This window comes from Trichoderma breve, chromosome 1, assembly GCF_028502605.1.
Source record: "Trichoderma breve strain T069 chromosome 1, whole genome shotgun sequence".
Classification (NCBI taxonomy): Eukaryota; Fungi; Ascomycota; class Sordariomycetes; order Hypocreales; family Hypocreaceae; genus Trichoderma; species Trichoderma breve.
The window spans coordinates 3,820,572-3,835,921 of NC_079232.1; the positions used below are offsets into that span (position 1 = coordinate 3,820,572).

At 52.1% G+C, this 15,350-nt stretch overlaps 6 protein-coding genes across 6 annotated transcripts; 3 read left to right on the forward strand and 3 right to left on the reverse strand.

The window, feature by feature from the left end:
• Positions 1-2,661: 2,661 nt before the first annotated feature.
• T069G_01154 (uncharacterized protein) lies at positions 2,662-2,997 on the reverse strand (the record flags this gene model as incomplete). The annotated part of the gene is made up of 1 exon (XM_056168364.1): positions 2,662-2,997. One exon carries the CDS (start codon positions 2,995-2,997, stop codon positions 2,662-2,664), a length of 336 nt encoding a protein of 111 aa, XP_056033680.1.
• Positions 2,998-4,145: 1,148 nt separating this feature from the next.
• On the forward strand, positions 4,146-5,410 carry T069G_01155 (uncharacterized protein; the record flags this gene model as incomplete). The annotated part of the gene is made up of 3 exons (XM_056168365.1): positions 4,146-4,369; positions 4,505-5,095; positions 5,158-5,410. The coding sequence occupies 3 exons, from the start codon at positions 4,146-4,148 to the stop codon at positions 5,408-5,410; spliced, it is 1,068 nt and encodes a 355-aa protein (XP_056033681.1).
• Positions 5,411-6,427: 1,017 nt separating this feature from the next.
• Positions 6,428-8,483, reverse strand: T069G_01156 (transcription-silencing protein clr2 domain-containing protein; the record flags this gene model as incomplete). The annotated part of the gene is made up of 3 exons (XM_056168366.1): positions 6,428-7,729; positions 7,778-8,151; positions 8,222-8,483. 3 exons carry the CDS (start codon positions 8,481-8,483, stop codon positions 6,428-6,430), a joined length of 1,938 nt encoding a protein of 645 aa, XP_056033682.1.
• A 1,048-nt stretch (positions 8,484-9,531) lies between these two features.
• On the forward strand, positions 9,532-10,512 carry T069G_01157 (nse1 non-SMC component of SMC5-6 complex domain-containing protein; the record flags this gene model as incomplete). Its single annotated transcript, XM_056168367.1, has 1 exon — positions 9,532-10,512. The coding sequence occupies one exon, from the start codon at positions 9,532-9,534 to the stop codon at positions 10,510-10,512; it is 981 nt and encodes a 326-aa protein (XP_056033683.1).
• Positions 10,513-11,065: 553 nt separating this feature from the next.
• Positions 11,066-12,528, forward strand: T069G_01158 (uncharacterized protein; the record flags this gene model as incomplete). Its single annotated transcript, XM_056168368.1, has 2 exons — positions 11,066-12,116; positions 12,173-12,528. 2 exons carry the CDS (start codon positions 11,066-11,068, stop codon positions 12,526-12,528), a joined length of 1,407 nt encoding a protein of 468 aa, XP_056033684.1.
• A 209-nt stretch (positions 12,529-12,737) lies between these two features.
• On the reverse strand, positions 12,738-14,443 carry T069G_01159 (uncharacterized protein; the record flags this gene model as incomplete). The annotated part of the gene is made up of 3 exons (XM_056168369.1): positions 12,738-12,919; positions 12,974-13,962; positions 14,013-14,443. 3 exons carry the CDS (start codon positions 14,441-14,443, stop codon positions 12,738-12,740), a joined length of 1,602 nt encoding a protein of 533 aa, XP_056033685.1.
• Positions 14,444-15,350: the final 907 nt, after the last annotated feature.

Here is a 15,350-nt window from a genome sequence, read left to right on the forward strand (position 1 = left end):
GGATCACCTCCGCGGGGATGCTCGGAAGGAAAAAGCTGCTGGAATACCATTGTAGATATGTACATGCAGATACGACCACTATGCGAAGTGCATTTGTGTGGCACGAATATGGAGAGATGCATACATACTGAACGCATATTATATGACACATGAGATTGCAAAATGGGCAGACTCACCTCTATGATGTAACGACGCCGTCCTTCTGTTCCCTATAACTGGGAAGCGGTGCTCACTGTCCAACAAGGAGAGAGAGAGCCCCCACGGAATACACTCTTATTAGGGGATTCTTTGTGACGAGCCACTTGTATGCTCATCTGCTTCTATAAGTGGCTCAGAGGGTGACATTCGCTTCGTGGAAGAATGAAACGACCTGCATGCCACGCTGTCTCGTTGATACACCGGTCTCCAGGTTTGTGGGACGCTGCGTGACGGCTTGTTGGGTGCGCTACTGGTATTAGTCTTGCAGCTGCTGAGGCAATCTGCAGCCATGCACACCATCCGAGTAGCATCCCCACACAGAGAGAGACCCTCGCCTCGGGGATAATGCAAAGTCAATGATCAAGAGCCAGAAACCAAATTCACACAAGGGAGCATTATGCCACATGCACCCTGCTGGAGCGTGTGGTGACATGCTTGTGCAAGTAGTATTGTACTCATAGAGTGTGCTGGTACAGTAATAGTGCTGGTACAGTAATAGGCATGTGGGCGAAAAATTCCGAAATGATGTTATCGGCAATGCTACCTCAAGGGGCAAAGCAACTGAGAGCTTTTTGGGTATTGCGTTATGGGGGCATTGCGCTCGCGGGTTCGCTTTGTCGGTGAAGTAAAATCCAGGCTGACGTTTTGCACTCATACCTGCGCCTGTATCTAGATTGCCCTCAGCTTCTTTGACTCTTCCCCTTCGGCGTCTCAATCGGCTAACAGACACCAGGTTGTGACCGCCTAGCAGATGCTAAGCGATAGCCCAGCAGCAGCTCACCGTCTATGGATGTGGATCTGCACTTTGGCTCGTTGCAATGAATGGCAAAGGATGTCAAGGACACATCGGCCCTTGCCGTGTGTGATTGGTCTGCTCTGGCAGCTGGATGCTCGTTACGTGCCGGCGCAGGCATCCTGTCACCCTCCTCGTCCAAGCCGTTGAGGGATCAGAGGTTACAAGCATGGTCCTCTGGTTGATTGCTCGTACCGTACTTCTCCCAAGTCGTAACCGCGTGCAGAGGCCAAGCCGCGGAAACGAAGCCTGGTTTGCCTGGCTAGGGTATCTGGCCATGCTGCATGAGGCACCTTCCAAGTTGACAGGGTCTCAAATTAGCGGGCGCGTTTGAGCTAACTGTGTGAGAGTTGACACATCAGAAAACTCGCCGACGTAGAGCCACAGTGTCAGAAAATGTCGTGTCGTGCGGGGATTCGATGCCATACTGTCGGGCCAGCTTCCTGTTTCGAGGCCTGCTTGCTTTGCGTTGATATGCAGCGCTTGCTAGTCTGTAGCCGGTACTGTTTGCCGTTCTAGAAGCGCGTTGGTTGTGAGAGCAGCGTAGCAAATGGCGTGTGCAGACGAACTTGTTGCCAGTCTCGCCTAAGCTTTCACGGCAGAGACTAAAGTGGCCCATAACGTCGACTTGCATGAGAGCAACGGTGCGAAACGCGAGAGTTGCTGATACCTGGTAGCCGGTACGGCGTACTCCGCCACGGTGCCCAATTTGCGATTGTGGTTGTCCAACGCTTCCAGCACAGACCAATGAGTACCAGAAAGGGCTGCAGAAGAGGAAGGCATTTTGCAATTTCCCGGGTTCGCACGACTTTCTTCGGGGTATGACAATGAATAGTATCGTTCGTATAGAGGACAGTGTAAGACACGCAATAGTGTGATTTTAATCAATCACCAGGCGTGCGAAATATATGCTGCGGTGCGGAGTAATTATGTGAGTTCGCAAACACATGCTTACCTCTGCTTGTATCTTCTGCGCAGTGTTTTACATCATAACAGCTTTGAAGAACGTTCTCATATTTCTCGCGAGGTTGTCATGACATAATGTCCGAGCACGAGTAGCGATGCGCAAATGCGGAAAGAACATTTCTGTAATAATCAAAGCACAACCCGGGTGCCCGGGATTTCTTCAGAGGCTGCCGAAATGGTTTAGGACGGCCTCGCCTCCCTGGAGGAATTCTGCCGGAACTTGGTCGATCATGCCTAGGGCCGGCAAACAAAAGAAGAGTCGTCCTTTCGGTCAACTTACAAAGCCCTCCTGGCAGCACTAGCACGGGCTTGTTTCGCCTACTTGTGATAGGGCTAGAATACGACAGCCCATGTCAAGCTCGAGAGGTCGGTAATGCCCTCTCCGCCATGTTGCAGCCCTGTTAGCCATGTGTTGGACCGAGAGAAATGCCCAGGTGCTCAGACGTAGGCCATCGCTCTGCAACGGAGGCCTGGTAGTCAGTGTTATGATGGAAATCTCCGTAGGGAGGATACACGTGTGCTCCGTAATGTAAAACCAAAGGGAGCCAGGATTCGACGGAAAAGCCACCCCACCTTCCCGTGGCCGGATCACCTCCTCGATTCGATATTTGGTGCGCCAAACGTGGTGCCAGCAGGATAGTACGAGTATTCGCACGCACTGACACATCTGCGCATTGCACAGGCGCAGGACGTGCTGCAGGGCGCTACTGTAGGTGTTTGGATGAATGCATCATGTCCACCTTGGCGGCGTCCAATCTGTCTGGCCCCAAAGCCCGACCGCCGCCGCTGCGACCCGACGGGCTGGGTGCGGATTGACGGGAGGCAAAGTCTGGTGTTCCCGCTGGCAGCTCCCGTAACACGCTTCCCGCACACCATCCTCCCAGAGTGCTGGGTCCGAAGTGCTGTCTGCCCAACCACAGGCCATTTCCAGGACCCTCTTGCGGCGTTGGCGTCGTGTTTCCCAGCGTTGCTTGGGGCAGAAACTGGACAGACCCCGCGCCAGGCTCCGGTGCGCTGGACACCCATGGCAGCAGCCCCATCGTCGCCCGTTGCTAATGTCTAGGGGAGTGGGGGGGAATTGAAATAGGAGCTCCCCATGAGTCGCGCGCTTGCGTAGAGGCTCGCCCGCCAGTTTTGCATCGCACGGTGCAACGATCCCAGCCCAGGTAGCGGTACCTGGACTGGAACTTGGCCGGCAGCGTAGGACTGACTTGTCGCGCAGCAGCTGAAATAGTGCGTCGTATCGGTACCTGCGCCTGTCGCTATTGATAATCAAATACAAACAACCCGCCACCCCCTGTCGGCCTGGGTACTGGGTAGGTTCCGCGGCGGCTGGCGATGGTGATGAATTTTCCAAGTTGTGGCGATTCCCGTCTCTGTCCTGCTTGTCATGCTGTACTAGCAGCCACGAGTACCTGCCTCGCATTGGCATCCCGGTGCCCGTGCCTCGTACCTGCCTGCGGATAGCAGGGAGCCAGTGCTGTTTTGAGGAAGGAACCATCCCGGACTGCTGGCGCCGGTCCGGTGTAAGTGCGAATAGCACCGTGCACAGTACGTCTGACGCCGCTGGCCTGTTTTAGTCGCCGCAACGCAGGGCAAGCAGGGGCCCTGTCCACGGTGCGACCACGGTGCGAGCTACTGCGCGCTAAGACCGCTGAAGCTGCAGGCCTAGCAGCACCTGGGACAACCCGGCATTAGTGCTAAAACCGCTGGACCTCCAGGACGCTGTGCGACCCGTCGCTCTCCTCCGACTCTAATCTTCGCACACCACTCCAAGGCCCTCGAGTTCCTCGTTGTGTCCGGCTTCACTTCAGTCGCGGCGAGACGTCAGATGATGCGCTGTCGTTAGGCCGATTCTTCTCCATTTCTAGGTCCGGGCCCTCGCGACACTTATCGACTTCAATTACAACCTTGTCCAGCCATCGAAAAAACCTACGACCCCGAAGGATCGCTATTTACCGTGGTAACGGTTCCTATTCCCCGAACAAAGCAAAAAAGGAAAAAAAGGAGTGCGCAGACAGAAAAAGAAAAGAAACCTGCGGAAGGATTCCGAGTGTTTCGACAGGTCACCCAAGGCTATCATTGCGATTATTCCCGTTTACCAGCCTACCGGATTCGACGTGCCAACGGTTTTTTTATTTGAGACAAACTACCGTTGCAATTGTGTACACCAACCAACAACGACACTATGAGCTCCTCCGCCCAACCAGAGGCATCGTTGCCCAAGGCCGAGAAAGAGAAGAAGGGAATCGGCAAGGTGTTTTCCAAGGTCAAGGGCGTTTGGAGGAGAGGCGACTCGGCCGGCTCTAAGCGTCAACCACCAGCTGTCGCACCCTCAGCTGCTGTTAATGTCAGCGATGTCGCTGCGCCTGTCACGATTACAGAAACTAGAGCTGAAGAGGCTCCTAAATCGTATGTGTGACGCTGAAATTGCTTTCTTGGGCTTTGGCCAACTGCCTGTTACGGCTACCTGCCGTAATGCGATAATCATTGGCATTTCTGAGGTCAACTTGTATGTAGCATGCTAACAAGCCTTTTAACGTATAGACCCAGTATCAGCCATGTCGCCGTCAAATCCGATGCGCGGGCTGCGTATGAGAATATGGCCGGAGTCAACAAGCTCTCCAGGCTCGAGCTGTTTGAAGAGCGTGCCAAAAAGTTGAACGAACGATTTGGCCTGGAGATTCAACCCATGCAATGGCAAAACGCCATCCCTAACGACACCGTACTTCGCATGGATAAGCCCATTAGAATGCGCATCCGACGAACCTGCCATCGCTGCAACGCTACCTTTGGCGCTGCTAAGGAATGCCCCAACTGCAACCATAACCGTTGCACCAAATGCACGCGTTACCCACCGAAGCTCTCTGAGGCCGAGGCCATTGCCAGTCGCGAAAGGAGAGCTGCCAAGATCAAGGCCAACCGTGAAAACGCCCCGATACTGCCCGACTACGGCCCAGAAGACAAGAAATTCGTGCTTACACGCCCAAGCAAGACGGGAGGCCAGGATCTCGTCCATAAGAAGCCTCGCCAACGTGTCCGACGAACCTGCCACGAGTGCCAGACGCTATTCATGGCTGGGACCAAAATATGCGAGCGATGCAGTCACGTTCGCTGTACCGACTGCCCTCGAGACCCGTAAGAAGACCCCTTCCTTTCTGTAAATGGTGTATTTAAATGCTGACGAGGACATGTGATAGGCCAAAGAAGGACAAATATCCATTCGGGTATCCTGGTGATGAATTTGGTCCCAGCAGCGTACCTCACTACGAATGCGAAAAGTGTAAAGCAGTTTATCCCACGGACGCCGCGAATGGAACGGAATGCAGGAAATGCAAAAATCCAAAATCAAAATCCTCTCCTCGTGCTCGGCCTCGCAAGGTGGAACCGATACCCGACCCAGACGTGGTCAAGTCGATACAGATTAAACTGGACAGTCTCAAAGTTACGTAGGATCTGTCTTGGTTTGACTTGCACGAATAAGCTGTTGTCTGCATCGATCCTTGAGCGAATTTTTCTTCTTTTCCCCCTCACGTCTTGCATTCGCATTCACGTCTGTTCTGTTTTTATATAGACGACCTTGACGACTTCCGTGCTGAAGCATTCTTCACCTCACTTTCCTCACCTCACCCCTTTTCTCCCAGACACTGAATCTTACCTGGAACGACGACATTTTACTTCTTCTCTTTACATATTAAGCGTCAGTCCAGCCAAACTGCGCAAATAAGCAACAGCTCTCTATTTCTTTTGTCATGAACAATATACCGAAAGGGAGGAGGGGGAAATCGAGCAGGCGATCTATCAGATCCATCGTTCTATCTACTGGTTAAAGAGGTGGATATGATGGACGGACAAAAGAAAAAAGAAGGATGGCTTCACTCGGAATGGTCAGCTCATTGATGAACGACTAGTTTGTTTTTTTGTCTTGGTGTTTTTGTTGTGGTTTTTTATTTGGTTGATATCTTATTTGTTTTATAAGCGCAAAAAGCGAGAGAGCATGACTGGTTTATTCTCCCCCACCCCGGCCTACCTACCATTTTATTTGATTATCTCTTCAACACTCATCTCATCGTCAACCGTGTTTATTCTTCTGCCTTTGTTCTAACCACAAGATGGGTTGGGATGATGTAAACTCAACATTAAAAAGAAAAAGTAAAATTAAATCTCTTTTCATCTTTGATGAGGGTGGCTATTGATATATATAAATATATTTGTATATCTGTCACGCTTATGATTCTCCGAAAGACTTGTTCTGTGGCTTATGATTCTCCGAAAGACTCGTTCTGTGACTGTATTGCCCAAAGCATTGTATATCTTACCTACATACCAACTGTAAACAAAACACTATTATCGTATTACGCCACCACCCTTTTCAGGGGCGCTCCAGCTCCGTGCTGCCTTTCCATTTTCTTCACAAATACAAAACCGAATCCCGTCAAGACACACAACTACTCCCATCAGGACGCACAACTACTCCTCTATGATGTGTGGCTCAAGCACAAGCCTCGCCGTATGCGGCACACAAGGCCCTAGCGTATCAATTCGATTCGCCTTGCGTCCAATATGTCTCCCCGCTCCTCCATCCATCCGGTTATTCAAGTATATATGCTGATCTCTCAACGGTTGCCCAGCGACCAGACCCCTGAATTCATTCATATTGTAAATGGGCATCAGCCGGTGCGTAGGGTAAAAGCGGCCACGAATGGACTGCTCTTTGAACACGACATTGTCCTTAATGAGGATCCAGCACCACTGCTTGCTTCGCGTAACTTGCGTCCGCCACCGAATTTCCTCCTGCAGCGCGAGGGGCAGCTTATCCTTTTCATCGTCGATGACGGTGCCCGCAGCGCTGGGGCCCTTTGACAACTGATAGATTGGTCCGCGGAAGAAGACAGAGCCAGGATAGTCGGCGCTAGTAAAGATGTGTAGCAAGCCCATCACGGTTGTCGGGCTGGAGTTCGCTTCGGCCCCTGCCATTTTCACCCGTACGGCATCGCCGATCTCGAGGCGCTCAGCACCGAAGAAGCAGCCGTAATAGGACACGGCTTTTCCGGTGGGGTCATCACCGCGACGGGTCCAAAGCGAGTGAGAGAAGTCAACTTTTGAGGCCGCCATCTTGGAAGCATCAAGGTTAATAAGATCTCGTCGAACGGCATTGTTCCCAGCAGCCTGAAACAGACTTTCCCAAGGCACATCATCAAACACCTTGTCCTTGAGTTCCGCAATGTCAACGGAAGGGACGCTGTAGCAGTGGAATGGCCGCAGGTCGGCCTCAGCTTTGGTCACATTTGGTTGAGGCACCACGGCATGACCAATGGGTAATAACTCGAATGTCATGCCGTTGGGGGTCAGGTTGCCAGGGGTCGAAATAATCCCAAGCCGCCAGGTATTACCTGTCTGATACCATACGAGTTCTCCAGCTCGGAAGAGCAATGGCCCCTTAAGCGACCATTGGATAGCCTGAGGTTTTGGCTGCTGGAGTGCTTGCTGCTGAAGCGGTGTAGGCACTGCAGCCGGCGCAGCAGCGGGCATCGGGGCTGAATGATTGGGAACAGCTGTAGGGAGTGCCTGGGAGGGGTTTGGCTGTATAAGCTGAGGGGATTGGGCGGATTGTGTGGGCTGGGACGGCTCGCGCGATTCGCGTGGCTGAATCGGTGTGGGTAGCGGTACAGGAGTCTGCTGGATAGGCTTCGCTTGTGGCGGTTGCTGTGACAGTTGTTGAGGCTGCTGAGGTTGTTGCGCCGCCTGTGGGTGAGGACTAATATTGGGCGGCTTGTGAGATGGTTGGCCCGGGATTGGAGGCAAAGGAACCGGCGTTACTTTGACAGGTCTCTCGAGCTTCGCTGGAGTTTCTCCCAGGGCTTGGAGAGGAGGCTGAATTGGCACCTGAGCCTGAGCCTGAACTTGAACAGGGGCTGGGATAGAAGGCTGAGCTGAGCTTTGAGAAGTAGGCTGTGCCACTGCCGCCTCTTCAGAAACCAGTGGAGGCTTTGCGAGGTTGGGCATGTTGCAGTGAACACAGCAGCAGTCGCCGTAGTCCTTGGATGCTGACAACAGCCATATCAAGTGAACGCCGAACTCCTGAGGACTCTTGAATAGCTTTGACTTGGTGGGGTATCCAGACACCCAAAGATGCTTGGACTTTTCATATAACCAATATCCTCGTGGAAATTGCACATACCACGGATTTCCTTCTGCAGAGAAAAAGACATTATCAGGCTGTATTCTAGCAGCAGCATGTCATCGTTACTGGGAGTATCTTACCGTCTGGGTTGGGTGAAAGTTCCTGCTTCAATAGAATGCCCAACTTGATCCGCCACTCCACAAACCTCGGGTCGTCTTCAGCTAACCTCATCATCTGAGGCTTTGTTCGCGGAGTCTTGTCTGCGACGGTGGCCTCCTTGCCTGATTTCTTAGCAGCAGTGGTAGCTGCTGGTGTCGCCGTTGTCACCGGCCAATACCCCGGTCCGGTATCGACTCCATCGCTCCTCGCAATGCGGATCACATCAAAATCTTTGGTGTCCATGGCTTCTCAATCATGATACGGCGTTTCGGATGAGTGTTGCTGCTGCTCTGCTCCACGACCACACGCTGCCTGTCCCGACACGTGGGTCTCGTGACCCCTTGACCTGAAGCGGCTTCAAGAATCCAAATATCCCATACAAATAGCTGATAGAGAAGAGGATAACGATGGTTGTATACGCTTGAGTGGTTGCGAGATAAGATGTTTGCCAAGCCTCGAGACCTCTCAAAGAGCACGCTGTTAGATTGTATGTAGACCTTGAGAGAGACGTAGGACGGGCAGCTCCAAGCAGTTCACAGCGTCTCGGCGTGCCTCAATGGGAATATTGCGAGTCCTCGGTGGTATAATGTAATTTCTATTTCGACGGCACAGAGCAATTAGTATATTGGGGATTTGCCTTGTGTTGACACAATGATGAATTGAATTTCTGTAGGACAAAGCCCGACGTGTAGTGGTTTAGCCAGTCAGAATTGATGAGTCAGCATAACTGTGGCGCAGCTACATATTAAGAGCTGCATTCACTGGACCAAGAAGACGAATGAGTGTGCAATTTGAGCATACAGAGTGTTCTATAAATGCTTATGAGCAATGCAATTGAAAGGATGAAGAATTATAACAGGCTCAACCATTTGGATAGTTCTTAGTACGAGAATCTAACCGGTATCTGCCTGTGTAGATACAATGAGGTGTACATAGATGTACATTAATTCCCTGTGCCTTGTGCAGATGATGCGGTAGACTTCGAATACACTGTATTGCATCTATAGCTTTTATAGGCTCCAGAGACTTTAAGATGATGAAAAGGCTAGAATATCATTGTTCTTGGGATTGGCCGTTACTCTTATACACATCTCCAGTATTGGTGGGCGACTCAAGCCACGCACCGCCACAGTCCATTAAAGAGGCACGCGTTGTTCACGCGTTTTGTGAATTTGCTTCACTTGAGAGCCGATGAAGAATCTTGAGATCATTTTGCTTTTTTACACTCATATTGGCCCCTCTTTTCATTCTTACGCATAAGGAGACACACAGATTCTAGAGCATACAATCCATGAGTACCCAATCAGGATACCGCCATGGCAACAGGGCTTTCCTTCAGGCCCTCCTCGCCAATGGAACATTGACCTACAAAGAAGCACGGCCAATAATTGCCGCCATCATCAACGCCGACAATTCCGGCGACCCAGAAGGTTCAGAATGCAGGCCCGACCAAGTTACGGAACAAGTGTTCCATGACTACATTGACAAAGCCTCCGCCGCAGCATCCCAGTTTGACTATGAGATTCGGAGCACGCAGCACCAGGTCACCAAGGAGAGGATCTTTGCCCTCGTGAACACCACTTCCGACCCCCAGACACAGCTCGCTACGATATATAGCCCGGAAGAGCTATCCTTCATCAAGCGGGTTCTCGATGCCATGTTTGAAAAGTTTAACCGGCCCCGGCTTGAGTCGCTCTGCATTACCGAGATGCAAGCTATCAAACTTGCAAGGCCACCACGCAGAGAGAGCCAGGGGGACGGAGAAGAACAGTCACAAACTCCGATAGATAGGGGTTTGAAGCACAGCGAGGTGGAAAACGTCCTCGAAAGTCTCGTGGAGGGAGGCTGGTTCGAGATTAGCAGAGAGGGTTTTTACTCGCTGACGCCACGAGCGCTCTTGGAGCTCCGTCCTTGGCTCATTGATATGTACAATGACCCAGATGCTGAGCCCGGCGAGTGGCAGAGGATCAAATTCTGCGAGGCGTGCAAGGAGATTGTCACCTGGGGTCTCAGGTGTGCAGATCCCGACTGTACACTCCGGCTGCATGATATTTGCCAAGAAGCGTTTTGGAGGTCACGGCGGGGAACAAATTGCCCTAAATGCTCTCGTGAATGGACTGGGAATCATTACGTTGGAGAAAGAGCCATCACAATGACTGAGGCGTATCGACGGGGTCGAAGACAGAGCGGTGGCCATAGGAGTGCGCTGGCAGATGAGATTGTTCATGAACAGGGAGGCGACGAAGAAAGTGAAGGCGAGGAGGAGGATTGATGGGACGAGATGAATTATCAGCAAAAGCAACGAAATTTGCGCTGTCGTTTGGAATATCTTGGCTGATATTATCACGGATATATACATGACTGTATGATGGGCGGGATATGGTACTACCATTTACGAATGATACCCTAGAACAATTTTTATTGTCCAACTGAGAAATATGCTAAACCCTTGCCTCGCTGTCTTTCTTTACGGAGTGTATTGTGTAGAATCATTTCAGTCATCTACTACAGTGCTGATGCTGCGGGTACGTACTGCTTCTTGCGCAGGGAGGCTTTTGCTCTAAGATGCGCTGCAGTTTTGATTGGTCGAAGCTTAGGGTGTTGCACCAATGACATCACTCTCACGATTCCCTTTATTCGGATAAAGTTGACATCGTGACGACTTGGCTTGCACGTGTCAACGATCTACTAATTTAATCAGATTCCAGTGAGGCGAAGTAGATCCACGCTTCGCATTTCAATTCCTATCACTCAACCCTTCGTCTCACGACCGCTACGCACCTACAAGCCCTTACACCTACGTTGCGACCGAGACAGAGAGCAAGATGCTGGAGTACTTTACCTATAAGAAATTCAAGAAGAACAGAGAAGAGAAGGAGAGTGCAAAGAATGATGGAAAGCAAGCAGCGGATACAAATAAGAAGGGCGATAAGCAGGACGAGAATTACGATTCGTCCAGCTCGGAGCTTAACCACCCAAAGACAGTCCTCAAGCCTGAGGACGAGCGATTCCTAGAGGAGCTCCTCGCCCAGAACACCGATGGATCTCCACCACCGCTACCGCCTCGCATCTACACCTACGATGTAGACTGGCATTCCGACGTCGAAAGTTCCATCGATGAATCAAAGCAGAACACCGACGACGAGAAGGACAAGGCCGCGAAGACCCCCGACGCTGCAAAGAAACAAGACGAAGGCGTCGGAGAAAAGTCAGACAAGAACGGAAAAGAAAAGGCGAAAAAGAATGGAAAAGAAAAGGCAGAAAAGCAGCCCAACAGGCTGTCCCTCTTCTTTACGAGAAACAAGAAACCAGCGGATGCCGTCAAGCCCAGCGAGACACTCAAGCCAGACACCGAAAACGTCACGCCCAAAGAAGCTGAGCGCGAGAAGAAGGACCTCACCCGCGTCCTCGACCTCTTGAACCTCTCCGCCAAAAACAACAAAGCCGTGACCGAATCCAAGGACTCGTCCGACATCCTTCAGAGGTTCACCCAGATCTTCAAGGATCTCGTCAACGGCGTGCCCACTGCCTACGATGACCTTACTAAGCTGTTCGAAAACAACGATAGCTCCATCAACAAGCTCTTTGAGAAGCTGCCCTCGTCGCTGCAGAAGCTCGTTACGCAGCTCCCGGATAAACTGACCACTACGCTGGCTCCGGAGATTCTGGCTGCTGCCGCGGAGTCGCAGGGGATTAAAGTCGCTGAGGGCGGTATGAAGGGCGCGGCTAAGAGGATGCTCTTTGGGCAGAATTTGGCGAATCTGGTGAAGAAGCCTGGTGCGATTGTGGGAATGCTCAGGGCAATTGTGGAGGTTTTGAAGTCGAGATGGCCGGCCTTTATTGGCATGAATGTCATCTGGAGCGTGGCTCTAAGCTGTGAGTTTCTTTCCTTGTTCCTTAGTTGATATCGTCATGAAGCTAACTATGTGCAGTATTGCTTGTGGTCCTCTGGTACTGCTACAAGCGCGGCCGTGAAGAGCGCATCCTTCGTGAGGAGGCGGCTGCTGGAAACGAAGAGGCCGCCCGTCGACTAGCAGAGCTTTCCGAAGACGAAGAATCCGATGAGAACAACAAACCAGCGGCAGATGGCAAAGAAATTCCGAATGCCAAAGAAGCTGAAGAAGCTGCAGAAGTTGTAGAGGCGGCAGGGGCTGCAGCAGCCGTGGGAGTCATACCAGTCATCATCACGTCTCCGGAAGGAGAACAAGTAGCAGCCCCGAAAGAAGTTTCGCCAACTGATGAGGTGCCGCCATCAGGTGCTCCCACAGAGGAGAAGAATCACTCCTAATGACCAACAAATGGTTTACTTGATGAGATGGAACGATACCCCTCTTTCTTATGGTAATGACACGAGCACGACATGAGTTCTGGATAATGAGTCTTTCCTCTTGGTTGTTTTTTATTCTTTCTTTCTATTGTTTTTGTTGGTATACGTAATTGGGTATCTTTTGAGTTAGGTTAGGTTTATTCCATGCATGCAATGCGACAATCGCACAATCAATCATCCTGCACCAACTCCTTGATTTCTTCTCTCCCAGGTGCCATAACCACTTCCTTGGTCTTCTCATCAACGCCAGCCTGATTCGTAGCGCCGCCCCCATCCTGCATCCAAAAGTCCACCTCGTCAATGATATCATAAATAATATCCTCCGCAATCTGTTCCTGGTACCGCTCGACCACTGCATGTAGAGAGTTTGCGCTGAGGCCATCAGGTTGAATCATATCCACCTCACCATTGGTAGAGTCGTAATCTGCCGGCGGATACCAAAAGTCCGGCCCAAAGTTAACTTCGACTGCTCCGCCTCTAAACACGCTGACGGCGGGATAGTAGCCCAACATGCCGTCATCGAGACCTTCTCTGGCTCCGACTTGGGGCATGGGCTTAGATGCAGGGGGGAGGAACCCCAAGAGATTCTCAAAAGGCGTCCCCATGAGCACGCCGTTTTTGTAGACTCTGATATAGGAGTTGGGAAGTGTGCGTAGAGCAGGCGTGGGGTGTGTAGGGCTCGGAGCGTCGTTAGAGGAGCTTGATGATGCGGCTGGCGAAGGATTCATAAGATCTTCCAGCTCTTTGGTGGTGTGGTATTCGATTTTCTCAAAGTATGTGTGCGCCTTGAATCGGATCGGTACTCGGTCTCGCACAATGTTGGCTGCTTCTGCAGTTGCTGGTGCGGGCTCGTCCGCCGCATCCACGGCAGGGTTATAGTGGCCGGCCATGATCTTTCTATGTAAATGCTCGGATGGCAGCTGAATTTCAAGGCCGATGACATCGCCCTCTTGTATGCTCTCGCCGGGAGGGAAAAACTCTTTCGGACGGGACATGAAGACCTTTTCGCCTGCGACGTCTCGAATACCATAGCTGTAGGCGTCGAAGCCTACAGGGGCATCGAGAGAGGCTTCTCGTCTGGCCCATCCCATGCGTACGTGCTTCCCGCCAACTGGCTTTGCGTCGCCGTCTTTCGGCGGCTGTATGCCTTGTGTAATCTTGCATTCCCAATACCATCTTCCTTCGCGTACGGCCACATTGGCCCGTGCCATGCGGAAGCCTTTATCGGTGGTGACTTGCCGGCCGGACTTGTCGAAGAAAACATGAGTCGCAGCATCCTCGAAGCTCATTCTCGGTCCAAACGGCTCTGGCTCGGTCTGTCGATAGTATAGCGTGGAGGGGAAGAGAGGGTCGGCAATGCAGGGAGTGTAGCGAAAGTTTTTCTTGTTAAAGACACTGTTTTTGGGTTTAGAATAGTCGCCAAGTTGGAAGATAGAACCACTTACTGGTCTGAAGTCTCCATGAACTCGATTGCCTCTCCACCTGGCCCGTCAACCCGATGATGCAGCGTCATGACAGGCCCGCGAGGGGGGTCAAAGTCAGACAATTTGGGCGGCGCCAGCTTGTAGCGCAATGGGCTGTTCTCGCTCTGCTCGGGTTCGCGTCCAGCTTTGGGATCTGGAGTGGCGGGGTTGCTATCGCCGCCCTTGGCCTCGCGCTTCTTGAGAGTCTCCTTCTTTGTCCTGACGGGCTTGGAACGGCCCGACTGCGATGCGTCGTCGGCATGTTGAGCTTCGGAAGAGGGCCTGACGTCTGGATTCAGCGGTGACGGCACGGCAGGACTGTGGCCTTCGTCGAACGCGCGCTTCTGGGGGATGGACGAGAGGGACGTTGTAGGCGTGAGCTCCCGCTTGGGGCTGCCCATGTCTGAAGCCATCGTGGGCGGCTGCGGTGGGATTGAGTTGAGCTCAAGCCTCAGATGAAGAGGAAAATAACAGCTGGCGGACACGTGAGGACAATTGGCAAGCCGGATCTCGAAATCTGGGTGGTGAATGTGGTGGGGTTTGCTCTAATGAACTCCGTACAGCATCAAAGTCAAAAGAACAAACGACGGCTTGAGCTACGAAGGTACGTTGATCCAGGTACCGCGTTATCTTATCGGTCTGATCGCGTCGTCAAAATTGGACGCTGCAACGGGTCTAGCCTTGCCGATGACCGACGCAGTGCGAGGTTGTGGCTGCCCCTTGCAAATGACAGATTTGCTGCACGGGCAGCCAATCAGGAGCCGACTATTGTAAGCAGAGGCATCTCGACGGCGTATCACGACAGCCTCATTGGCCACTGGGCGTAGGCGGTGGGCTGGCGGCGGACCAGCGGTGGGTTGCAGTGGGCTTGCAGTGGGCTTGGGGTCTCGTTCCGGACATTTTGCATGCTGAAGTGACGCTTCTGAGGTGCTAGAGGCACGGCAATCACGCCAGCCCAACACGCTGCGGCCTCGATACCACCCAGATCATCTACTCACCTTCCTAGTAGTGCCGTTGACAGGTACTCACTTGTGCTTCGTAATATATTCTAGTGCCGAGCCCGGACGTGCTCCTTCGCATCACCGACAACGACATCGGGGGCCTCGATTTGATTCACGGGCCTCTGCTCGACCGTCTCCCGAATTCAATCTCCTCCGCCCGTATGATTATATCCCAGATCTGGGGACTCAGATTCGGCCACAGATCGGGGGGACCACTTTACAGAGTCGGGTACCCAGCTTTGTACATGCAGGAAAAAAGCTTGAAACACACATCACACCACATCACCCAAATCATCTCGAATCGAACCGTTCGTCACCT